The sequence below is a fragment of the Doryrhamphus excisus genome, linkage group LG20 (assembly GCF_037039965.1).
Source record: "Doryrhamphus excisus strain RoL-2023G ecotype Guam linkage group LG20, RoL_Dexc_Guam_v1.1, whole genome shotgun sequence".
In the NCBI taxonomy this organism is placed as follows: domain Eukaryota; kingdom Metazoa; phylum Chordata; class Actinopteri; order Syngnathiformes; family Syngnathidae; genus Doryrhamphus; species Doryrhamphus excisus.
The window spans coordinates 15639816-15657289 of NC_136376.1; the positions used below are offsets into that span (position 1 = coordinate 15639816).

Genomic DNA, 17474 nt, shown 5'->3' on the forward strand with positions numbered 1-17474 from the left:
TAATGTGCTGGGAAGCAGACAAAAGAGAGGTTTCATATGTGTAGCCTCTAAATTTAAAAGGGGAGTAGATGATGAAGGATTCAGAGGCACCTCGTAAGATAAACGCTCGCTGCTAAGCACGTGATGCAAAACAATGATAAAAATATGAGGTCACTTTGAGGGAACTTACCAGAATTATATTTACATTTATCAGCAAAAGTGACATTCAGAGCAACACAGGTTCCTTTAGATCCTATTATCTTCTTGGTGCATTTTGACGCATTTTTATCACATTATTATTATTATTATTGTTTACATTTTATTACATGGGTTTGTATGAGGGTGAGCTGGAATGATAGACAACACAAGACGGGTCCTTGGCATGTTTGAAGAAATATATATTATTAGAAAGAGGAAAAACGTTATACCACATGATTGAAATAAAACAATCGTGGACAGTTTAGAAATGAAAATGATCAAAATAATGTCATCAAAATGAATGAAAAAATGACTGCAAATGACAGACCTCGAGGTGGCTATCCGGCTGTCTCTCATTGTCCAAAGAACACACACAGTCTCACTCTAATAATGGGAACATCCGGCAGCAACACAACAAATGTAGTGAACCAAGTCGACGCTCTACATCAAATAAGTGTTTGTTTACTCTATGTTGACCTGCACCATATTACCCTCATTACTACACAACACGGTGCCATTTGACCCCACAATCACGGTATTCTGTTTCCACATACCCCCTGCGGTTTGCTTGTGTACCACTAGGTGTATGCATACCCATGGTTGGGAAACAAATGGAAAAACAAGCCCAACAAAGTATAAGGAAGGGGTTTATACTAATACTACACTTTCTTTACTGTACAGTGCATTGTACAGCGTATCACTTCTTAGCATATCTACACGGCTCTACAAATGCTTAGCAGAACCTAATGTGTGTGTTTGTGTGTGTGTGTGTGTTGTATTCCAGCTGATCTTTGAGGCCCTCCACAGTCAGGAGCCCAGAGGTTACGTGGTGGGCTGGATCATCGCCATCAGTCTGCTGGTGGGGATCCTCATCTTTTTGCTCCTAGCTGTGCTGCTATGGAAGGTACAAATACGACCTTTTCTATGTTGTCAGTAGAAGTGGAGCGTAGCGATAGCTGGCTGCTGGGGAAGAGGACGAGTTCTCTCTGGGATCTTTAAGAGATGGAAAAAAACAGATTAGGAGGAGTTTACGCCTCACATAGAAATGACATTTATCAGAAATCATACTTGTGTTCTTTATAAGGGACGACTTCTAACTTTTGTCATTTTTGGCAGATGGGTTTCTTCCGTCGGCGGTACCGTGAGATCATCGAGGCTGAGCGGAACAGGAAGGACAGTGGGGAAAGCTGGGACTGGATGGAAAAGAACCACTGAGGCTGGTAGTGGTGATGGTGGGGATCCCCGTGGAGCCAGTGACATTTAGGGATTGGGTCAGGGGTGGACCCAATAGCTCAGGGCTCCTTTGCAGCCCCGGTGGCACCAGGCCCGCCAAGCCTTCCATATGTGGAAGAAGAAGAATATTCTCCATATTTTCTGGAGATTTGTTGTTTTTGTGGGATGCGGGGGTCCAGGAACTTATGAGGCGGCCTGCCACAGGACGTAGAACTCCGCTACCCTCCAGCTGGCAGCATGGAGCTCTCGCCTGAAGAATGTAGATACCGGTGGACGACAAAAACCTCAGGGCTGTTTATTTTTTTTATACACTTTAAGCCATATTGTTCAAAAGCGGGCTATGGAGGGTGAAGTCCACAGTAGGTTTTCCTAAAAGCACTGATGTCTGATGCTCCTCAATGCCTCATACACGGATCACAATGTTCTCACAAAATGAGTACATAACCTGACACAAATATTAGGTACACCTGCACATTCTAATGAGAGCTGTGTAGCATATAGTAAATATAATACGTGCGAAAATACATTTTTGACCCTACCCTAGTATATGGCAACAGGTTTAATTTCTGGTTCTATAGTTATATTCACAGTGATTTATCATCAAAATGCCAAAGAAAAAGCACAACACATTTGTGGAGTCAAGTTTTTAGTTGGTCACAACGCTTTTGTTTGATTGTCAGACATATTTTTTTCTCCCCTTTACATTTTACCTAAGAAAGACACAAGCATGCTACAACTGGGTCTTCTTAGATTGTGCAGGTCTCCCTAGTATTGTGTCTTGGTGGATGTAAATTCTCAATGAAATGTTTCTCTGAGATTCTAATTTACGTGTGAGCTGAGACTGAATGGCGGACAGCTGAGCGTATTCAGTTTTACTATGATGTTATTAGATGTTCAGTATGAAACCTGAGCTCAGCCAGATGTGTGTGTGTGTGTGTGTGTGTGTGTGTGTGTTAGAGAGAGACTGGATTCCCTCACAGCGGGGGGTTCTTTAGTGTGAGTAATACCCTAAAAATAGGCATACAGTACACATTAACAAGCTGTTTGGGGCTCGTTTTCAGTGCAACATGAGCAAACCTTACCAAGCTGAAAATGATTCGCCTGCATTAAAAGTGTTTAATGCCCCTTCCAACGTGTTGTGACTGGCGGGCTATTGACTTTATGTTGATCACAGTGAAAAGAAATGTATATAAACTCTCCCCTCAAAATGTAACTCAAAGTATTCCTTGCAAAATGACATTTTTGTTGTAACCCCATATTAATCTAATCCCGCCCCACCCACCCTTAAAGAATATACAGTGTGTTTGCATCAAATGGTTTAGGGAACTGAAATGTGCAATGCCAAAGAGCTATTTCTCGTAGACTGCAGCGTCCGGGCTCACGATGATTGTCAAACTTCCTGTTGTGTTTTATTGTTTATTGCCTATGGATTCCACTGGCATGACGGCATATACTGTATACCTTCACAGTCCATCATGCAATGCAGAGACAAGAGACACTTCATTTTGTATGGTGGAGTCAGTTTGAACTGTGATGGATGTATTTTTGGTGGTTTGCTGTCACCGTTAAGTCACGCTCTTTGGGTTTTTTTTTTTTTTGTTCTGAATATACTACTGTCACTGAATATCATACACATTATAGAGTGGATTTTTTTTAAGAAATGGAGTAAAGTTGTGTATTTATCTGATGATAAATTTTAGAGTGAAACCCATGATGATGCATGTTGCTGTTGTGGTGTTTGGCGCCCTCTGCTGGTTACTATGTTTGTACTTCCTGTATAGCCACCACTTACACAGAACATACACCAGAGCCATCCCTTTTTAAGTCAAAGGTTTATTAGTTTATTGTTTCTCCTCTGCAAGGCGACACTATAAAAATATTGTAGTTACTCACTAAGGACATTCAACAATAATCCAACTACAATAGTGCCACAATCACAAATTCAAAAGGAAAGTGTTGATAAGAATGATAATTTATTTCAACCTGCTCACTCTAAGCCCACTGATGTTGCAGCTGAGTGGTCATGTGATCTGTTGCTAAGAAACACTGTCATCAAACACGTTCTGTTTGCTGTCTTTGAATTTTGAAACGCACTATGCACGCTGCCGAGAACAGAGCCCACATACCGTAGTACATTCTGGCTTTTGTTGGGGCAGCTATAGAAGCTGTCTGAATTCTCTGAAATGTCTTCATTACTGGACCACGGCCTGATTAGGACAGTGGCAGTGGACCAGGTGGTCGCCCCGTTCGCGTGCCGCCTGTGTCACCTGGTACTGCTATGTGACAGCTTGGAGGACCCTAAGCACTTTAGCCAGCTGGAGGAGGCGGCTCGGTCTGTGGCTAAAACTACTGCCAATATGGCGGCAGTGGCCTCCAGGTATGTGTATGTGTAGGACTGTATTTGCACCATTTAACATACCCCACCGCAGTGGAACCTTGGTTAGCGTTATTAATTCAATACAAAAGGTCTGCCTCAGGCTAGCTAGCCCTATGTTTCCCATAAGAAAGCACGTACCATGCTAAAAACATCTGTTTAGACTTTTACACGCAGAAAACAAATTGAAATGCATATAAATACGTATAAATGATGAATGAAACAACTCGTGACAAAACAGGAAGACGGCATCTGTGGCGTCACATCCTATCTTTAGGAACAGTCAACATCTTCAATGAAGACAAAAGTAACCTTATATGTTCACTTAACCCATTCCTTCCTTATTTATATGCATTGAGAATTGTTTTATCCATTGAAAACTATTTTTAAAAACGTGTTTTATGTTAATATTTTTGACGTAACTGACTTCGGTTCTGGTTGCCATTATGTCAGCAAGATGAGCTGTTTTGTTACAGTCTAAAAAAATATATACTCAGACTCACGCAACATATGCAGAGGCAACATTTGGGCAGACTAAAAAACATGCTAATCAGGGCTGTATAATAACCAAAATACGGTATAATGAACACCTCGGTATGATGCAGTGCAGTTTTGCACCATCGCTAACAATGTCAATCAAAATGAATCCTTATTACATTTGTGTACCACTAAATGTTCCCCATTCTGTCTTATCTCCAGACAAGTTGCAGAGACTGACGACGATGTGCTACGTAAGGAAATGTCCTCTCTGCTGGAACCCGTCACAGTGTCGGGCCAACATGTGCTGCTGGCGGCCCAGAAGCTCAGCATCCAACCCGACTTGACTGAGCACAAAGAGGAACTCATCACTGCTGCACAAACGGTTTTCCTGGGAGTGGTCAAAGTAAGACTAGAAGAGTACACCCTGGACTAGTACATATCACAGTGGACAATTCAGAGTCTCTAACTAACCTAATATACATGTTTTGGGATGTGGGAGTCCAACATGTTGGTTCATGAATAGGATCCTACACGGTGAAGTGACCATGTCTGTTTTTCCTCCTCCAGGTTCTCTTAGTGGATGACAACTCCACAGTAAGAGAAGTCCTAGCAGCTGCAGATCAAGTGTCAGAGCATCTCTCTGACCTCGGCTCCAGCTCGGACATCCATTCCCTGCTCAAAGCCTTTCAAGTGTTTTCTGACTCCTTGCTTCATCTCAGCAGTCTAACCGCTGACAGAGCTGACTCCTTAAAGGATCCCCGACAGGCCAAAGAGCTTAGAAACTCCTTGGAGATCCTAAGAAGATGTATCCCTATGCTTCACACCGCTACCTGCACCACCATCAGGCACCCGACAAGCAAGGAGGCTCAAGCAGCTAAGAAGTTCATACTGGACAAGGTGCAGAGCACTGTGGACAACATGGTCAGCACTTTGAAAAGTGAATGTCAAAGAGGATCTCTGGGAACGTGTGGTTTTTACACCGAGAGGAGGATCCGTTTGTTGCAGCTGCTTGAGGGTTGGTCCAACATGTCAGGTCATGACTTGGACAGCCTGGTTCGAGATCTTGTCTTTCACTGCATGGCTGTGGCCAACTCTTCTCCAAGAGAGCTTCAGCAAAAACTGGTGCTGCACTGTCGACATGTTCTTCACTTGTGGTCCGATATGAAATACCTTTTGAGGTCCTCTGAGGATCATCAGCAGCATTTTCGGAACATCTTTGCTTCATTAGAGGAACTCCTTGAAGGTCTCGACAAAGCAATGATGGCTGCCGTTCTTCATCAACTCTTGGACACGTTTCCGGTGGCGTCTTCTGTCTTTGAGGAACTTTCCAATGTGGTGAGGGAAGCTCTGGTTGTGGGTTCCTCCACAGAGACTGATCTAAGCTTTCTTCAACCACCAGTTGAAGAGTTCATATCGTACTCTGATAGAATGATAGAAGTTGCTTGCTTTTTCTCCGCAGTAACCAAGGATGCAAAGAGCCTAGAGAACGTTGAGAACTCCAGAGTGTGTCTGACGAGACTGAGAGCCCAGATTTCTCCTCTGTCTCTGGAATTGACTGATAACTCGGTCCAAACTCTTGAGAAGCTTAATGAATGTTGTCAGAACTGGCAAGAAGGATGGAGACAGCTCCACGATGCTGTCAGCGACGTGATGGACATCAGAGCGTTTACAAATTTGGCTCTTACAGAGATGGCAAATGAGAGCAGTCGCTGCGATGATGCGTACAGGCAACAAAGCCACGAGCTGTTCCGTGTGCATGCGGCCAAGCTAATGTGTCATATGAAGCTGGTGATGCGGTCTGTCAGGAGGCATTTAGACCGGAGTGAAGACCCCATCTACAGGAATGGCCTCCTGGTCCTGCTCAAACAGGCTCACATTTGTCAAAGCAACGTGAGCCAGTCGGTCAGTGACATGCTTGCAGGACACAGCGTCAATGTGGACGCGTCTTCACCCTTTTCTGACAATGTCTCTGCTGCTATTCACCATTTTAAAGTCCTCAGGGAGGGACTGGATGGCCACCAGCATCCACATCTCCTTAGTCCTCTACGGGAGAGTGCCCGTCAGCCCCACGTCTCCGAACACAACTCCTGTGACTTAAGTGAGGATCATGGGCTGACAAGTTTGGATTCGTCGCTCCTGAGGATGATTGACACGGAACATGAGGAGGAGGTGTCAGATAGAGAAATCGTGGAAGTGGACTTGTCTCGTAAATTTGACGATGATTTAAGGATAGACGATAACTCAGAGGAGCCTAAACTGATCCAGATGCCTGTTGAATTTGACCTTTTACCCCTCCTACAAGAAGTCGTGAGCGTGACTAAAGGCAAAGACATTGCAGCCCTCAACCAGGTGTGTACCGGCGTTCTTGAGCTGTCCAACTGCTACTCCCAAGCGACAAGGGAAGCTTTAGCCATCATGGATGGCATCGACTGTAAGACTCTGGAAAGCTTCCGGGCTGAACTGGTGTCCCTGACACCTCTGCTGGTCCAGACTGCTCAAGAGTCGGCCATGAGCTCCTCACTGAGTACTGAGAGTGTCTTTCGACTCAGCACACAGTTTTCCGACCTCATCAACAACATCCGGAAGACTCTACTGCCGGGAACCGGACCCTGGTTTCACGTCGTTTATGCTGAGATGCGTCTCGCTCGACTGACGACGGCAGATGTGAAAAAACAGCTAAATGAAGTGATGACCTCGTGTGCCGACACCGTGCAGCTGCTGACGTTGTCACATGTAACTCCTCAAACGGATGAGACTTTGACTCTTCTGCACAACAAACTCAACAAAGCCCAGAACAGTACGAGGAATCTAATGGAGTTTAGGGGCTCACCTGAAGGGCAGGTTGATCAACTGGAGGGGCTCTGCATCCTCTGGGGTCTGTCTGTTCACATTTTCTTCAATTCTCTGGACAGGATTTTGGGAACGTCAAGAAACATCAACCAACACGGCCCTCAAAAGCTGCTCTCAGTCTTATCGGAGAGCTCACTGAGAATCCAGGAGGCTTTGAACCTCACCAGTCTAACCTGTAAAAGTGTTTTTAAGTCCAAAGAGTTAACAGTACTCCAGGATGAGTTGAAAACTCTGACTGAGCGGTACCTTCAAGCTGCGGGGGACCTCTGTGTGACCCCAAGTGTCATGCAACTCGCTCAGCCAGAGCTCCTTCAGAGAAATGTTATCATTAAGATGAAAGAGCTCTCTGGGCTTCTGAGCAAAGAAAATAACAGCTATGACACCGTGCTCCACAACCTGCTCAAAATGGCTTTTGTGGCGGAAGAAGCACAGCAAAGATTTGAACAATCAGCTTGTTTGCTTTTTGAAAACGTAAAAGCCGCCACCAAAAAAGTGGAAGAGAGCTTCAGCTACATGCGGGACAGCCGTACTCGTTCCACCCTGCGGTCCATCAACGACCATCTCTGTTTTCTGATGTCTGATATCATCAGTGAGATGTGCCTCGTCGTCCAGACTGGCTCTTTCTGCGACACATTTAACCTGGAGGTTAAGATTCAGTGCTGGTCAGCCAAAGCTCACTATGTGGTGGAGGAGATCAGTAAGCAGGATGGGATTCACCAAGAGGCAAAGGAGAAGATCAGAGCAGGTCTACAAGGCATGTTGCCAGATGGACATGTCCAGGCTGTTCCCATTGCATCTAACGTCAAAAGGCCTGAGATTCTCCCAAGAAGGAATAAAGATGCTGCAGAATCAAAGACGATAGCTACTATCAAACACAGAACCCCAAACACAGTAAGAAATCCAAGTATTTAGTTCAGGGGTGGGCAAACTACGGCCCGGGGGCCACGTCCGGCCCGCCAAGTGTTTGAATACGGCCCGCCCAATCTTTCCAAAGCATTTCATTTAAACTCAACATACAACCTGGCATCATGGCCTGAGCCAACCTTTTGATGGTTTTATCAATTTCCTTTTTTGACATGGTCTGTTGTTTACAAAGTGCTCCTGAAAAAAGGGACACAAGCACATAATAATAATAATTATTATTATTATTATTATTAGATTATTATAATTATTATTAGAACTTTTATGATGATTATAATTATTATATTAATGCTAATTATTATATTAATTACAGTGAAGAAAATAAGTATTTGAACACCCTGCTATTTTGCTATTTCTCCCACTTAGAAATCATGGAGGGGTCTGAAATTTTCATCGTAGGTGCATGTCCACTGTGAGAGAGATAAACTAAAAAGAAAAATCCAGAAATCACAATGCATGATTTTTTAACAATTTATTTGTGTGATACAGCTGCAAATAAGTATTTGAACACCTGTGTATCATCTAGAATTCTGACCCTGAAAGACCTGTTAGTCTGCCCATTAGAAGTCCACCTGCACTCCATGTATCATCCTGAATCAGATGCACCTGTTTGAGGTCGTTAGCTGCATAAAGACACCTGTCCACCCCATACAATCAGTAAGACTTTAACTTGTAACATGGCGAAGACCAAAGAGCTGTCCAAAGACACCAGAGACAAAATTGTACACCTCCACAAGGCTGGAAAGGGCTACGGAGCAATTACCAAGCAGCTTGGTGAAAAAAGGTCCACTGTTGGAGCTATCATTAGAAAATGGAAGAAGCTAAACATGACGGTCAATCTCAATCGGAGTGGAGCCCCATGCAAGATATCACCTCGTGGGGTCTCAATGATTCTAAGAAAGGTGAGGAATCAGCCCAGAACTACACGACAGGACTTGGTCAATGACCTGAAAAGAGCTGGGACCACCGTTTCCAAGGTTACTGTAGGTAATACACTAAGACGTCATGATGTGAAATCATGCATGGCACGAAAGGTTCCCCTGCTTAAACCAGCACATGTCAAGGCCCGTCTTAAGTTTGCATATGACCATTTGGATGATACAGAGGAGTCATGGGAGAAAGTTTTATGGTCAGATGAGACCAAAATAGAACTTTTTGGTCATAATTCCAATAAGCGTGTTTGGAGGAAGAAGAATGAAGAGTACAATCCGAAGAACACCATCCCTACTGTGAAGCATGGGGGTGGTAGCATCATGCTTTGGGGGTGTTTTTCTGCACATGGGACAGGACGAGTGCACTGCATTAAAGAGAGGATGACTGGGGCCGTGTATTGTGAGATTTTGGGGAACAACCTCCTTCCCTCTGTCAGAGCATTGAAGATGGGTCGTGGCTGGGTCTTCCAACACGACAACGACCCGAAGCACACAGCCAGGAAAACCAAGGAGTGGCTCCGTAAGAAGCATATCAAGGTTCTAGCATGGCCCAGCCAGTCTCCAGACCTGAACCCAATCGAAAATCTTTGGAGGGAGCTCAAACTCCGTGTTTCTCAGCGACAGCCCAGAAACCTGACTGATCTAGAGAAGATCTGTGTGGAGGAGTGGGCCAAGATCCCTCCTGCAGTGTGTGCAAACCTGGTGAAAAACTACAGGAAACGTTTGACCTCTGTAATAGCAAACAAAGGCTACTGTACCAAATATTAACATTCATTTTCTCAGGTGTTCAAATACTTATTTGCAGCCGTATCACACAAATAAATTGTTAAAAAATCATGCATTGTGATTTCTGGATTTTTCTTTTTAGTTTATCTCTCTCACAGTGGACATGCACCTACGATGAAAATTTCAGACCCCTCCATGATTTCTAAGTGGGAGAAATAGCAAAATAGCAGGGTGTTCAAATACTTATTTTCTTCACTGTATATATAATATTATTGTTATATTTGCATATTTTACATAATAATATAATAACTATATTTTAATTTAATTATTATAATATTTTATTTTAAAAAATATTTAAATATAAATATAAAATAATAAATAATAATAGCAGATTGCATGACAATTTTACAGATACAATAATACCAGGTGGACTGTTACGTGTAAAATATATAGTCTGCCCCCCCCCCCCCCCCCCCGTAAATTTTGTCATATCAATGCGGCCCGCGAGTCAAAAAGTTTGCCTACCCCTGATTTAGTTGTTTTAGTGGACGTTTCAAAATGTGACGGAAATTTACCACTCCCACAATCCACACTCCCCTGAAAGCAACGGGGAAAAGATATGTTTTTTTTTACACACACGAAAATTCTTCCTCAAGTGAGTCAGTTTTTCTTCCTGTCACTCGTATAAGAAGTTAACATTGATGCTCTTTTTGGAGTTCGACTCTATTGCAAAACGGTGCCACTATGTTGTAAATATTTTTGTGTTCTCACACAATATTATAATATACACAATATTTGTCCATATTTCTTTGTAGGTTGCTTCTCATTCCAAAGACGCTTTTTCACTGACCTCCACCTCCTTTTTTCTGAAGCAAGAGAGTGACAGCTGGGATCCCAAAGATAACAGAATAGTCCAGCAGACCAGAAAGATGGCGGAAACGTTGTACCACATGACTCAGTTTCTGAGGAACAGAGGTCCATTACTGGTAATGACCAGTAGAGAGCGCCTTGAGTTTTTCTGCTTTGTGCCTTGTCTTTGTGCTTTAGTGTTTATTTTTTCTTCAGAACAAAGAGGCGTTTGTCTGTGCAGCCAAAGATGTGATGTCAAACTGCCAATCAGTGACTGACTTCATTCAAGTCATAGCCAATCACTGCCTGGATGAACAGTGTGCACAGGAACTATCCCTCGTAGTGGAGCAGATTCTCACCATCACAAACCAGCTCAGCATCCTCTCCAGGTTAGAAGCAAAACACAAGCCGCAACAACACAAAAGGTAACTTCATGTATTGTAGTGTCAATGCTGTAACACCTGGCTGCAAATCATCTGATGAGATCCTGGTGAAGAACACGCAGAACCTTCTCCATACAGTCCTGCGAGGGGTTCACGCTGCAGAAACAGCCTGCATCACAGTAAATATACCAACGTACTCGGCTCTTTTTAGTATGACGCTACTTTAAAGGTTGAGGTAATGTTTCTGTGTTAGGGTTTAAAGCAGCCTGACCCAAACTCCGCTGAAGCCGAGGCCATGGCCTTGTGTTTCCAATGGAAGAGAAACCTGGAGATCCATCGAGCCCAGGAGACGTCCAACCCACAAACTGACGAGCTGGGTTTGAGGAAGATCTCATCGCACTCTCTCGCACCGAGTCTGGTGTCTCCGGTGCGAGATGGCTTCAAGTTATCGCTTCAAAAGAAAGGTGTTCTTTTTGTCTCCAAAAACTACTGATAAGTACACAATATACACAATATACTCACAGCTAGTGTAGTTGCAGCAACTTTTATTGACAATATAAGAGATAAGAATACTACTGTATATGGCTATTATTGTGGTTATAGTTTTCAATAGTGTAGTGGTTCATAGCTAACTGTAATGCAGCTGGTGCGATATCAATACCAACACATTGCTTACTTTGGTAGGATTGTGGTATAACATTTATTAACTGTTGTGATAAGTACAGTAAAGTCTCGTTATATCGATATTCTCGGGAGTCGGAAAAAATACCGATATAACCGGACTATCCATATATCCGATCCTGCGCCGAACTGCATTAAAAGGGGGCGGATCTTTGATATGGCATGTAATTTTCTCCTTGAGTTCATGGATTGCGTATCTAGCATGCTTTTGTACTACAATACATTTAGCACTACAGTAAATAAAAATAAACTTACGCTGTAGTGATTACCGGTTACCGGGACATAATTCACCCCGGAACTATCGATAGGGAAGGTGTTGCCACCCGGAGGGGTAGGCGCGAGGGACGGGTGTTTTCCGCTGTGTGTGCTGCACTCTGGTGGTGGAAGTGTGAAAAATAAAGTTGACTGGAAGCAGCCGTTCGCCGTGTTCTTTTTTGGTATTGAAATCCTTAAGCAAAGATTGATTTAAGCTGCTTTTGTATCGATATAAGCAGACCAAATTGGCTGGCGGGAGATGAAAAGGGCATCGTAGTAACCGGATTATCATAATAACCGTGTATCGTACTACTGGAACTAATTATATCATAAAAGACTAGAAATTTGCCGGGAAATGAAAATAGTATCGTAATAAGTAGTAATTCGTTTTAACCGATATCGATATAACGAGACTTTACTGTATATTGTTTTAAAAAATGTTGAAATGCAGAGAAATATCGTGATTATCAATGAACACACTTAAAAAACAATGTATTGGATGTACTTTTAAAAAATGCATTTTGATTTATAAGTCATGAAAACAAAACATCCACCAAAAAGCACGAATGGCTTAAATATCAATTACTCACTCATCACTCTTGCAATTTCTCAGAATTATTTCCAGGCCTAAAATATGAAAGTGAAAACATGTAAAACAATTTATTTTAAATTCGGTACGAGGTGCATTATTAAAAAAAAACAAAAAAAACTTTAAACTGTATTATAGAAAGCAGGAAGTGAACAAATGTTACAGTTAGTGATTGTAAAAGTACCAGATGGAGGGGTAGGATTTAATAAGCTTTGCTTCTTCCTACTCCTTTTGGACATGTGGAACTGGGAACTGATTATGGGATGCACTCAATTGGAATCTGATGCATGTTCAAATGAAATAAAACCATTACCACTGCCAAAATTGGATGCACGTGTTATTTATATTTATAGTGCCACTTACAAGCTATAAAATATCCCCCAGCTTCATGTCGACCCTATTCAACTGAAGATTCAATTCTATACACATTTTAAAATGAGACACTACAAGTAAAAGGTTGTTCCCACATTGTAAATTTCCCCACTGAGGGACGAATAAAGGCATATCTTAATCTTAATCTTAATCTTAAGCACAAGTTTTAAAAAAAACAACTATTTTGCACAATCAGATGAAATCATGTTTCTCTGTCATGTGGCAGAACAGGACATTAAAATCACAAAAATAGAAGAAATCCATCCAAGTGAACAGAAGTCTTAGCACTTTGTAGTAAAGAAATTGATGAAGCGTGAAAGTAAAAAGAGCCCAGTCCTGCTAATTTGGCTTGCCTAGGGTCACTGTACTGGGGTCGGATCAGCTCCGCCAGGGCCTGGACGGGCAAGTTATGCACTGCAGGGGGTGTAACAGCCGAGTCCAATGAAACTGTGGGTGGACTGACATGTGGGGACTGATCAGATGCTGAGTCTGTGTTTTTTTGTCCCTTCCAAAGAGACACGGCATTGACTTGAGGAGGTAGGTTGCGGTGGAGGAGTGTCATTCTTAACTGGATTTTTCCAAATACCCACTTTCTTGGGAGGATCTACCTGATCCTTCTGGACAGGCTCAGTTTGACTACGGAAGTCGTACAGACTAATGCCACCCAGGATTGTTGTGGGGCTTTCCAGGAGGCCTCCAGAAGAAGCCGGCCGAGGCGCATATGGTGGCAGCCTCTCAGACAGGATCCATCTGGACTATTTTGACCAGGCGTGGGGAGCAAGCCCACACTTGGGGGAGGCTTGGGAAGTGGGGAAATGCTTTGTTTCCTCAGGTCCTCCAGCTCCAACTCATCCTCACGGGCATTTTCGTCTTCAGTATTAATGATCTGATGATCTATACCGGAATATATATCCGGTATATTAGATGTGGTTTTGTTAGCTTTAGTAGAGTGCGTTTTGACTATGTCTCACATTATCAAGCACCTTTTTGGTCACATCAGTCAGAGCATCATGGGAAAATTTACAGTTGTCGCCTTGATAGCACACTGTAAAAAAATCCAAGTTGACTCAACTTAAAATAATTTGTAACCTCGCTGCCTTAAAATTTTGATTAAATCTAGCAAATGATTTTAGGTAATTTCAACTCACAACAAAGTTTCTCCAACTTAAAAGATCAAATTCAAGTACTTATTGCTTTGTTTCGGGAACTTTCTTTATTAGGTCAAATAAACAAATATTTTTGTTGTATCAACACTAGAACTCAAGTAATCTCACCTCACGTTTAATTTAGTCTAACTAATTAGCTCAAGTAAATTCAACTCACAATTAAATTGAAATTAATTGAAATAATTTGTTAACCTGATTTGAAAATGTGTTGAGATTACTGATTGTTGAGATTGTGGATACATCCAAAATATTTGGTTATTTGACCTAAAAAATGAAGTTCCCACAACAAATTAATAAGTCAGGTGAACTTGGTCTTTTAAGTTGGAGAAACTTAGTTGTGTATTGAAATTACCTGAAATAATTTGCTAGACTTAATCGAGATTTTAAGGCAGCGAGGTTACAAATGTTTTAAGTTGAGTCAACTTGGAATTTTTTACAGAATGTATCAGCTTCTTAAATGCAGTAGTCAGGTATGAGTCGCGGATGGTCTCATTTGAAAGCTCGGGGTGGAATTAGTATAGATGGAAGCGAGTTCTGTCTCGATACGAGCTTCCCTTGTGGAGTAATTGGCAAAAAACGCCTCCTCCATTGACTTTGCATGGTGGGAGCGGCAGAGCTGCAGTACATGCATCTGACCACCAGATAGCGATATAGTAATAGGGTTATGGTTAGGGGTTAGGGTTCGGGCTCGGGGTTAGGTTTGGGTTAGGGGATTAGAGTTAGGGCTAGTTAGGGTTAGGGTTAGGATTAGGATTAGGGTTAGGGTTAGGGTTAGGGCTAGGGTTAGAGGGCCAGCTTAAAGGGCCAGCTTAAAGGGCCATACTTAGAGGGCCATACTTAGAGGGCCAGCCTTAGAGGGTCAGCCTTAGAGGGTCAGCCTTAGAGGGTCAGCCTTAAAGCTCCAGCCTTAAAGGGCCAGCCTTAAAGGGCCAGCCTTAAAGGGCCAGCCTTAGAGGGCCATCTTAAAGGGCCAGCCTTAGAGGGCCAGCCTTAGAGGGCCAGCCTTAGAGGGCCAGCCTTAAAGGGCCAGCCTTAAAGGGCCAGCCTTAAAGGGCCAGCCTTAAAGGGCCAGCCTTAAAGGGCCAGCCTTAAAGGGCCATCCTTAAAGGGCCATCCTTAAAGGGCCAGCTTAAAGGGCCAGCCTTAAAGGGCCAGCTTAAAGGGCCAGCCTTAGACGGCCATCGTTAAAGGGCCATCCTTAAAGGGCCAGCTTAAAGGGCCAGCCTTAAAGGGCCAGCCTTAAAGGGCCATCCTTAAAGGGCCATCCTTAAAGGGCCATCCTTAAAGGGCCAGCTTAAAGGGCCAGCCTTAGAGGGCCAGCCTTAGAGTGCCAGCCTTAAAGGATGGCCCTTTAAGGCCAGCCCTTTAGGGTTTTGTATCTTTTGTCCCCTTTTAGTTCTCACGTCGGTTTTGTAATAAATCCATCAGTAAAAGACGAGAACTAGTAGCTGTCTGATCGTTGCACATCCGAGGGAGTTACACCTTCCTTTACATTTGCAGGAAATGATTCCAAATGTGGGAAAGTCCAAATCTGTAAATGTAATACCTTCCCACAAATGGAATATGAGACAAAATACTGATCTTTGTGGTTGTTGTTGTTGTCTATTTGTTTACTTATAAACCTGCCAATAGTGACTGAATGTTGACAAGCAACCCGCAGGTCAGAAAGTGACAGAGCAGTGTCCCAAGTTATTAATAACACACACACACACAGATCATGCTCATCATTTTAAGGGCTATGGCTACAAGCCTATGCTGGTGGCTTATGAGAGCCAATGTTTGAACCATTTCATGTCTGCATATCAAAAGCCAAAAACTTGAATAGATAGACAGTCCATTCTTTGAAGTAGGCCTAATGAAAACATTAGTCAAGATTTAAGACTGGCCTATGCTCTTTTTGATAGTCACATGGACCAAGACTGTCTGTGACAATTCAAGTATGACTGACAAATAAATCATGACTGTAACTTCAATGAATCTACCATTGTGAATGCAGGACAATGAGAATTGCCATGTAGGCTACCGTAAGTAACAGAACATTTCCCAGTGTTACTTTATGTTACATTATATTTCATCAACGGCCTTTCAATGAAGTGTGATGTCATTGTTGATGATTTGTTGCAGCAAATAAATGAATGTATGGGTATGCTCCACCACTCTGCCAATCAGAACAAAGAAGACGCACTGACAGGCTACAACTTTGGAAGAACTTTTCACTCATTTCCCGGTAAGTCAGCATGATGTATTTTGTATGGATGAATTCATTGAAATCTCAAGATATATGATGGTTTGGCAGTAGTTTTAAAGCTCAGTCCGCTATATTGTCAAAAGTGTCACTCTTGTATTTTTTTCCTCTTATACAGCATGATACTCCAAAACAATTAGCTGCACCACATACAGTTGAAATAAAAGTCTATGGTCACGTCGCGGTAAAACAGTTCAACTTTGCAACAACTTTTCACTCCTTTCCCGGTCAGCAAGCATGATGTATTTGGTGTCAATGGATTGGTTGAAATCTCAAGATTCATATAATACCACTGGTTTGGTGCTACCTTTGAGTCCGCTAGATTGTCAAACATGTCCATGTTGCATTTTTCTCTCTTATGCAGTACGCTAGGAGCCTCCAGCACGCTAGGCCTAATGTTTGTAAACATTGCCAATCATGAATTGTTATTAGTAAGGATCATTTGAGATGGTTATGTTTTAATGTGATGTTTTGCTTAATGTCTATAGCCTGTACTATTTACAGCATCATTTAGTTTGTTTTCACAAAATGCAATTTGATATTGTAATACTTTACATTACAGTTGTGGTGTACTGGCCACCGGTCCAGGGTGTACCCCGCCTCTCGCCCCCAAGTCAGCCGTACTATGTACTATGTACTATGACTGTTGTGGTCAGAGGTGTAAATGTTCAGAAATCCTATGTGTTTGATTGTAGGACCTTCTGGGCTGTGACCTGTCTGAGACTTCAGGACCATAGACAGCGATGGTCACAGACTGAGTGCTGTCAGTCTTAAAGGTACTATATGTAAGAAATGTGTAGATTGATTGATTTTTGAAAAAATGGGACATGGGAGATGATAGCCGTATGGCTAATTTGCACTTCCCATTGGCAGCTTGGTTTTGAACATATAAATCACATTATTCATAAAACATGCAAGGTTATGTGTTTCATGCGTATTATATTGCAACTTGCCCAAGTGCACACTAGATATAAAGTGCTATTTTCATTTCACAATTCTCAAAACATTTTACAATCATGAAATACCAACAATGGTCATTTTATAATACTGAGAGAACTAGAACAGAAATATAAAGTGCTTGTTGAATTGCACGTTGCTCTCCTGCCTAAGAATAAAAGATAAGTGATGACAGAATTACAGACTTATGACATACTACAATAATGAATTAGCAGTTATAATTTGTGGCTACCCAACTATGTAAAAATGCAACATTATAACATACAATAGATAATAACACACAA

At 42.4% G+C, this 17474-nt stretch overlaps 2 protein-coding genes across 2 annotated transcripts in view; both read left to right on the forward strand.

The window, feature by feature from the left end:
• The window catches only part of itga9 (integrin, alpha 9), a 46723-nt gene extending 44029 nt beyond the window's left edge, over nt 1–2694 (forward strand). The window contains exons 27-28 of the mRNA XM_058058166.2: nt 962–1081; nt 1294–2694. Coding sequence (XP_057914149.2) covers nt 962–1081; nt 1294–1392 — 219 coding nt within the window. The 3' untranslated portion in view covers nt 1393–2694. The remainder of the gene's footprint in view (nt 1–961; nt 1082–1293) is intronic.
• Nucleotides 2695–3593: 899 nt separating this feature from the next.
• LOC131107814 (uncharacterized) lies at nt 3594–12918 on the forward strand. Its single transcript, XM_078787432.1, has 7 exons — nt 3594–3787; nt 4484–4667; nt 4832–8005; nt 10509–10679; nt 10759–10931; nt 10987–11104; nt 11179–12918. The coding sequence occupies exons 1-7, from the start codon at nt 3594–3596 to the stop codon at nt 11416–11418; spliced, it is 4254 nt and encodes a 1417-aa protein (XP_078643558.1). The 3' UTR covers nt 11419–12918.
• Nucleotides 12919–17474: the final 4556 nt, after the last annotated feature.

Bases quoted from the DNA above. Each gene is read 5' to 3' on its own strand.
- LOC131107814 (XM_078787432.1), top strand. From the start codon at position 3,594: ATGTCTTCATTACTGGACCACGGCCTGATTAGGACAGTGGCAGTGGAC. The intron at 4,668-4,831 runs GTAAGACTAGAA...TTCCTCCTCCAG, and splicing joins TTTTCCTGGGAGTGGTCAAA to GTTCTCTTAGTGGATGACAA. The intron at 10,932-10,986 runs GTTAGAAGCAAA...CATGTATTGTAG, and splicing joins CAGCTCAGCATCCTCTCCAG to TGTCAATGCTGTAACACCTG.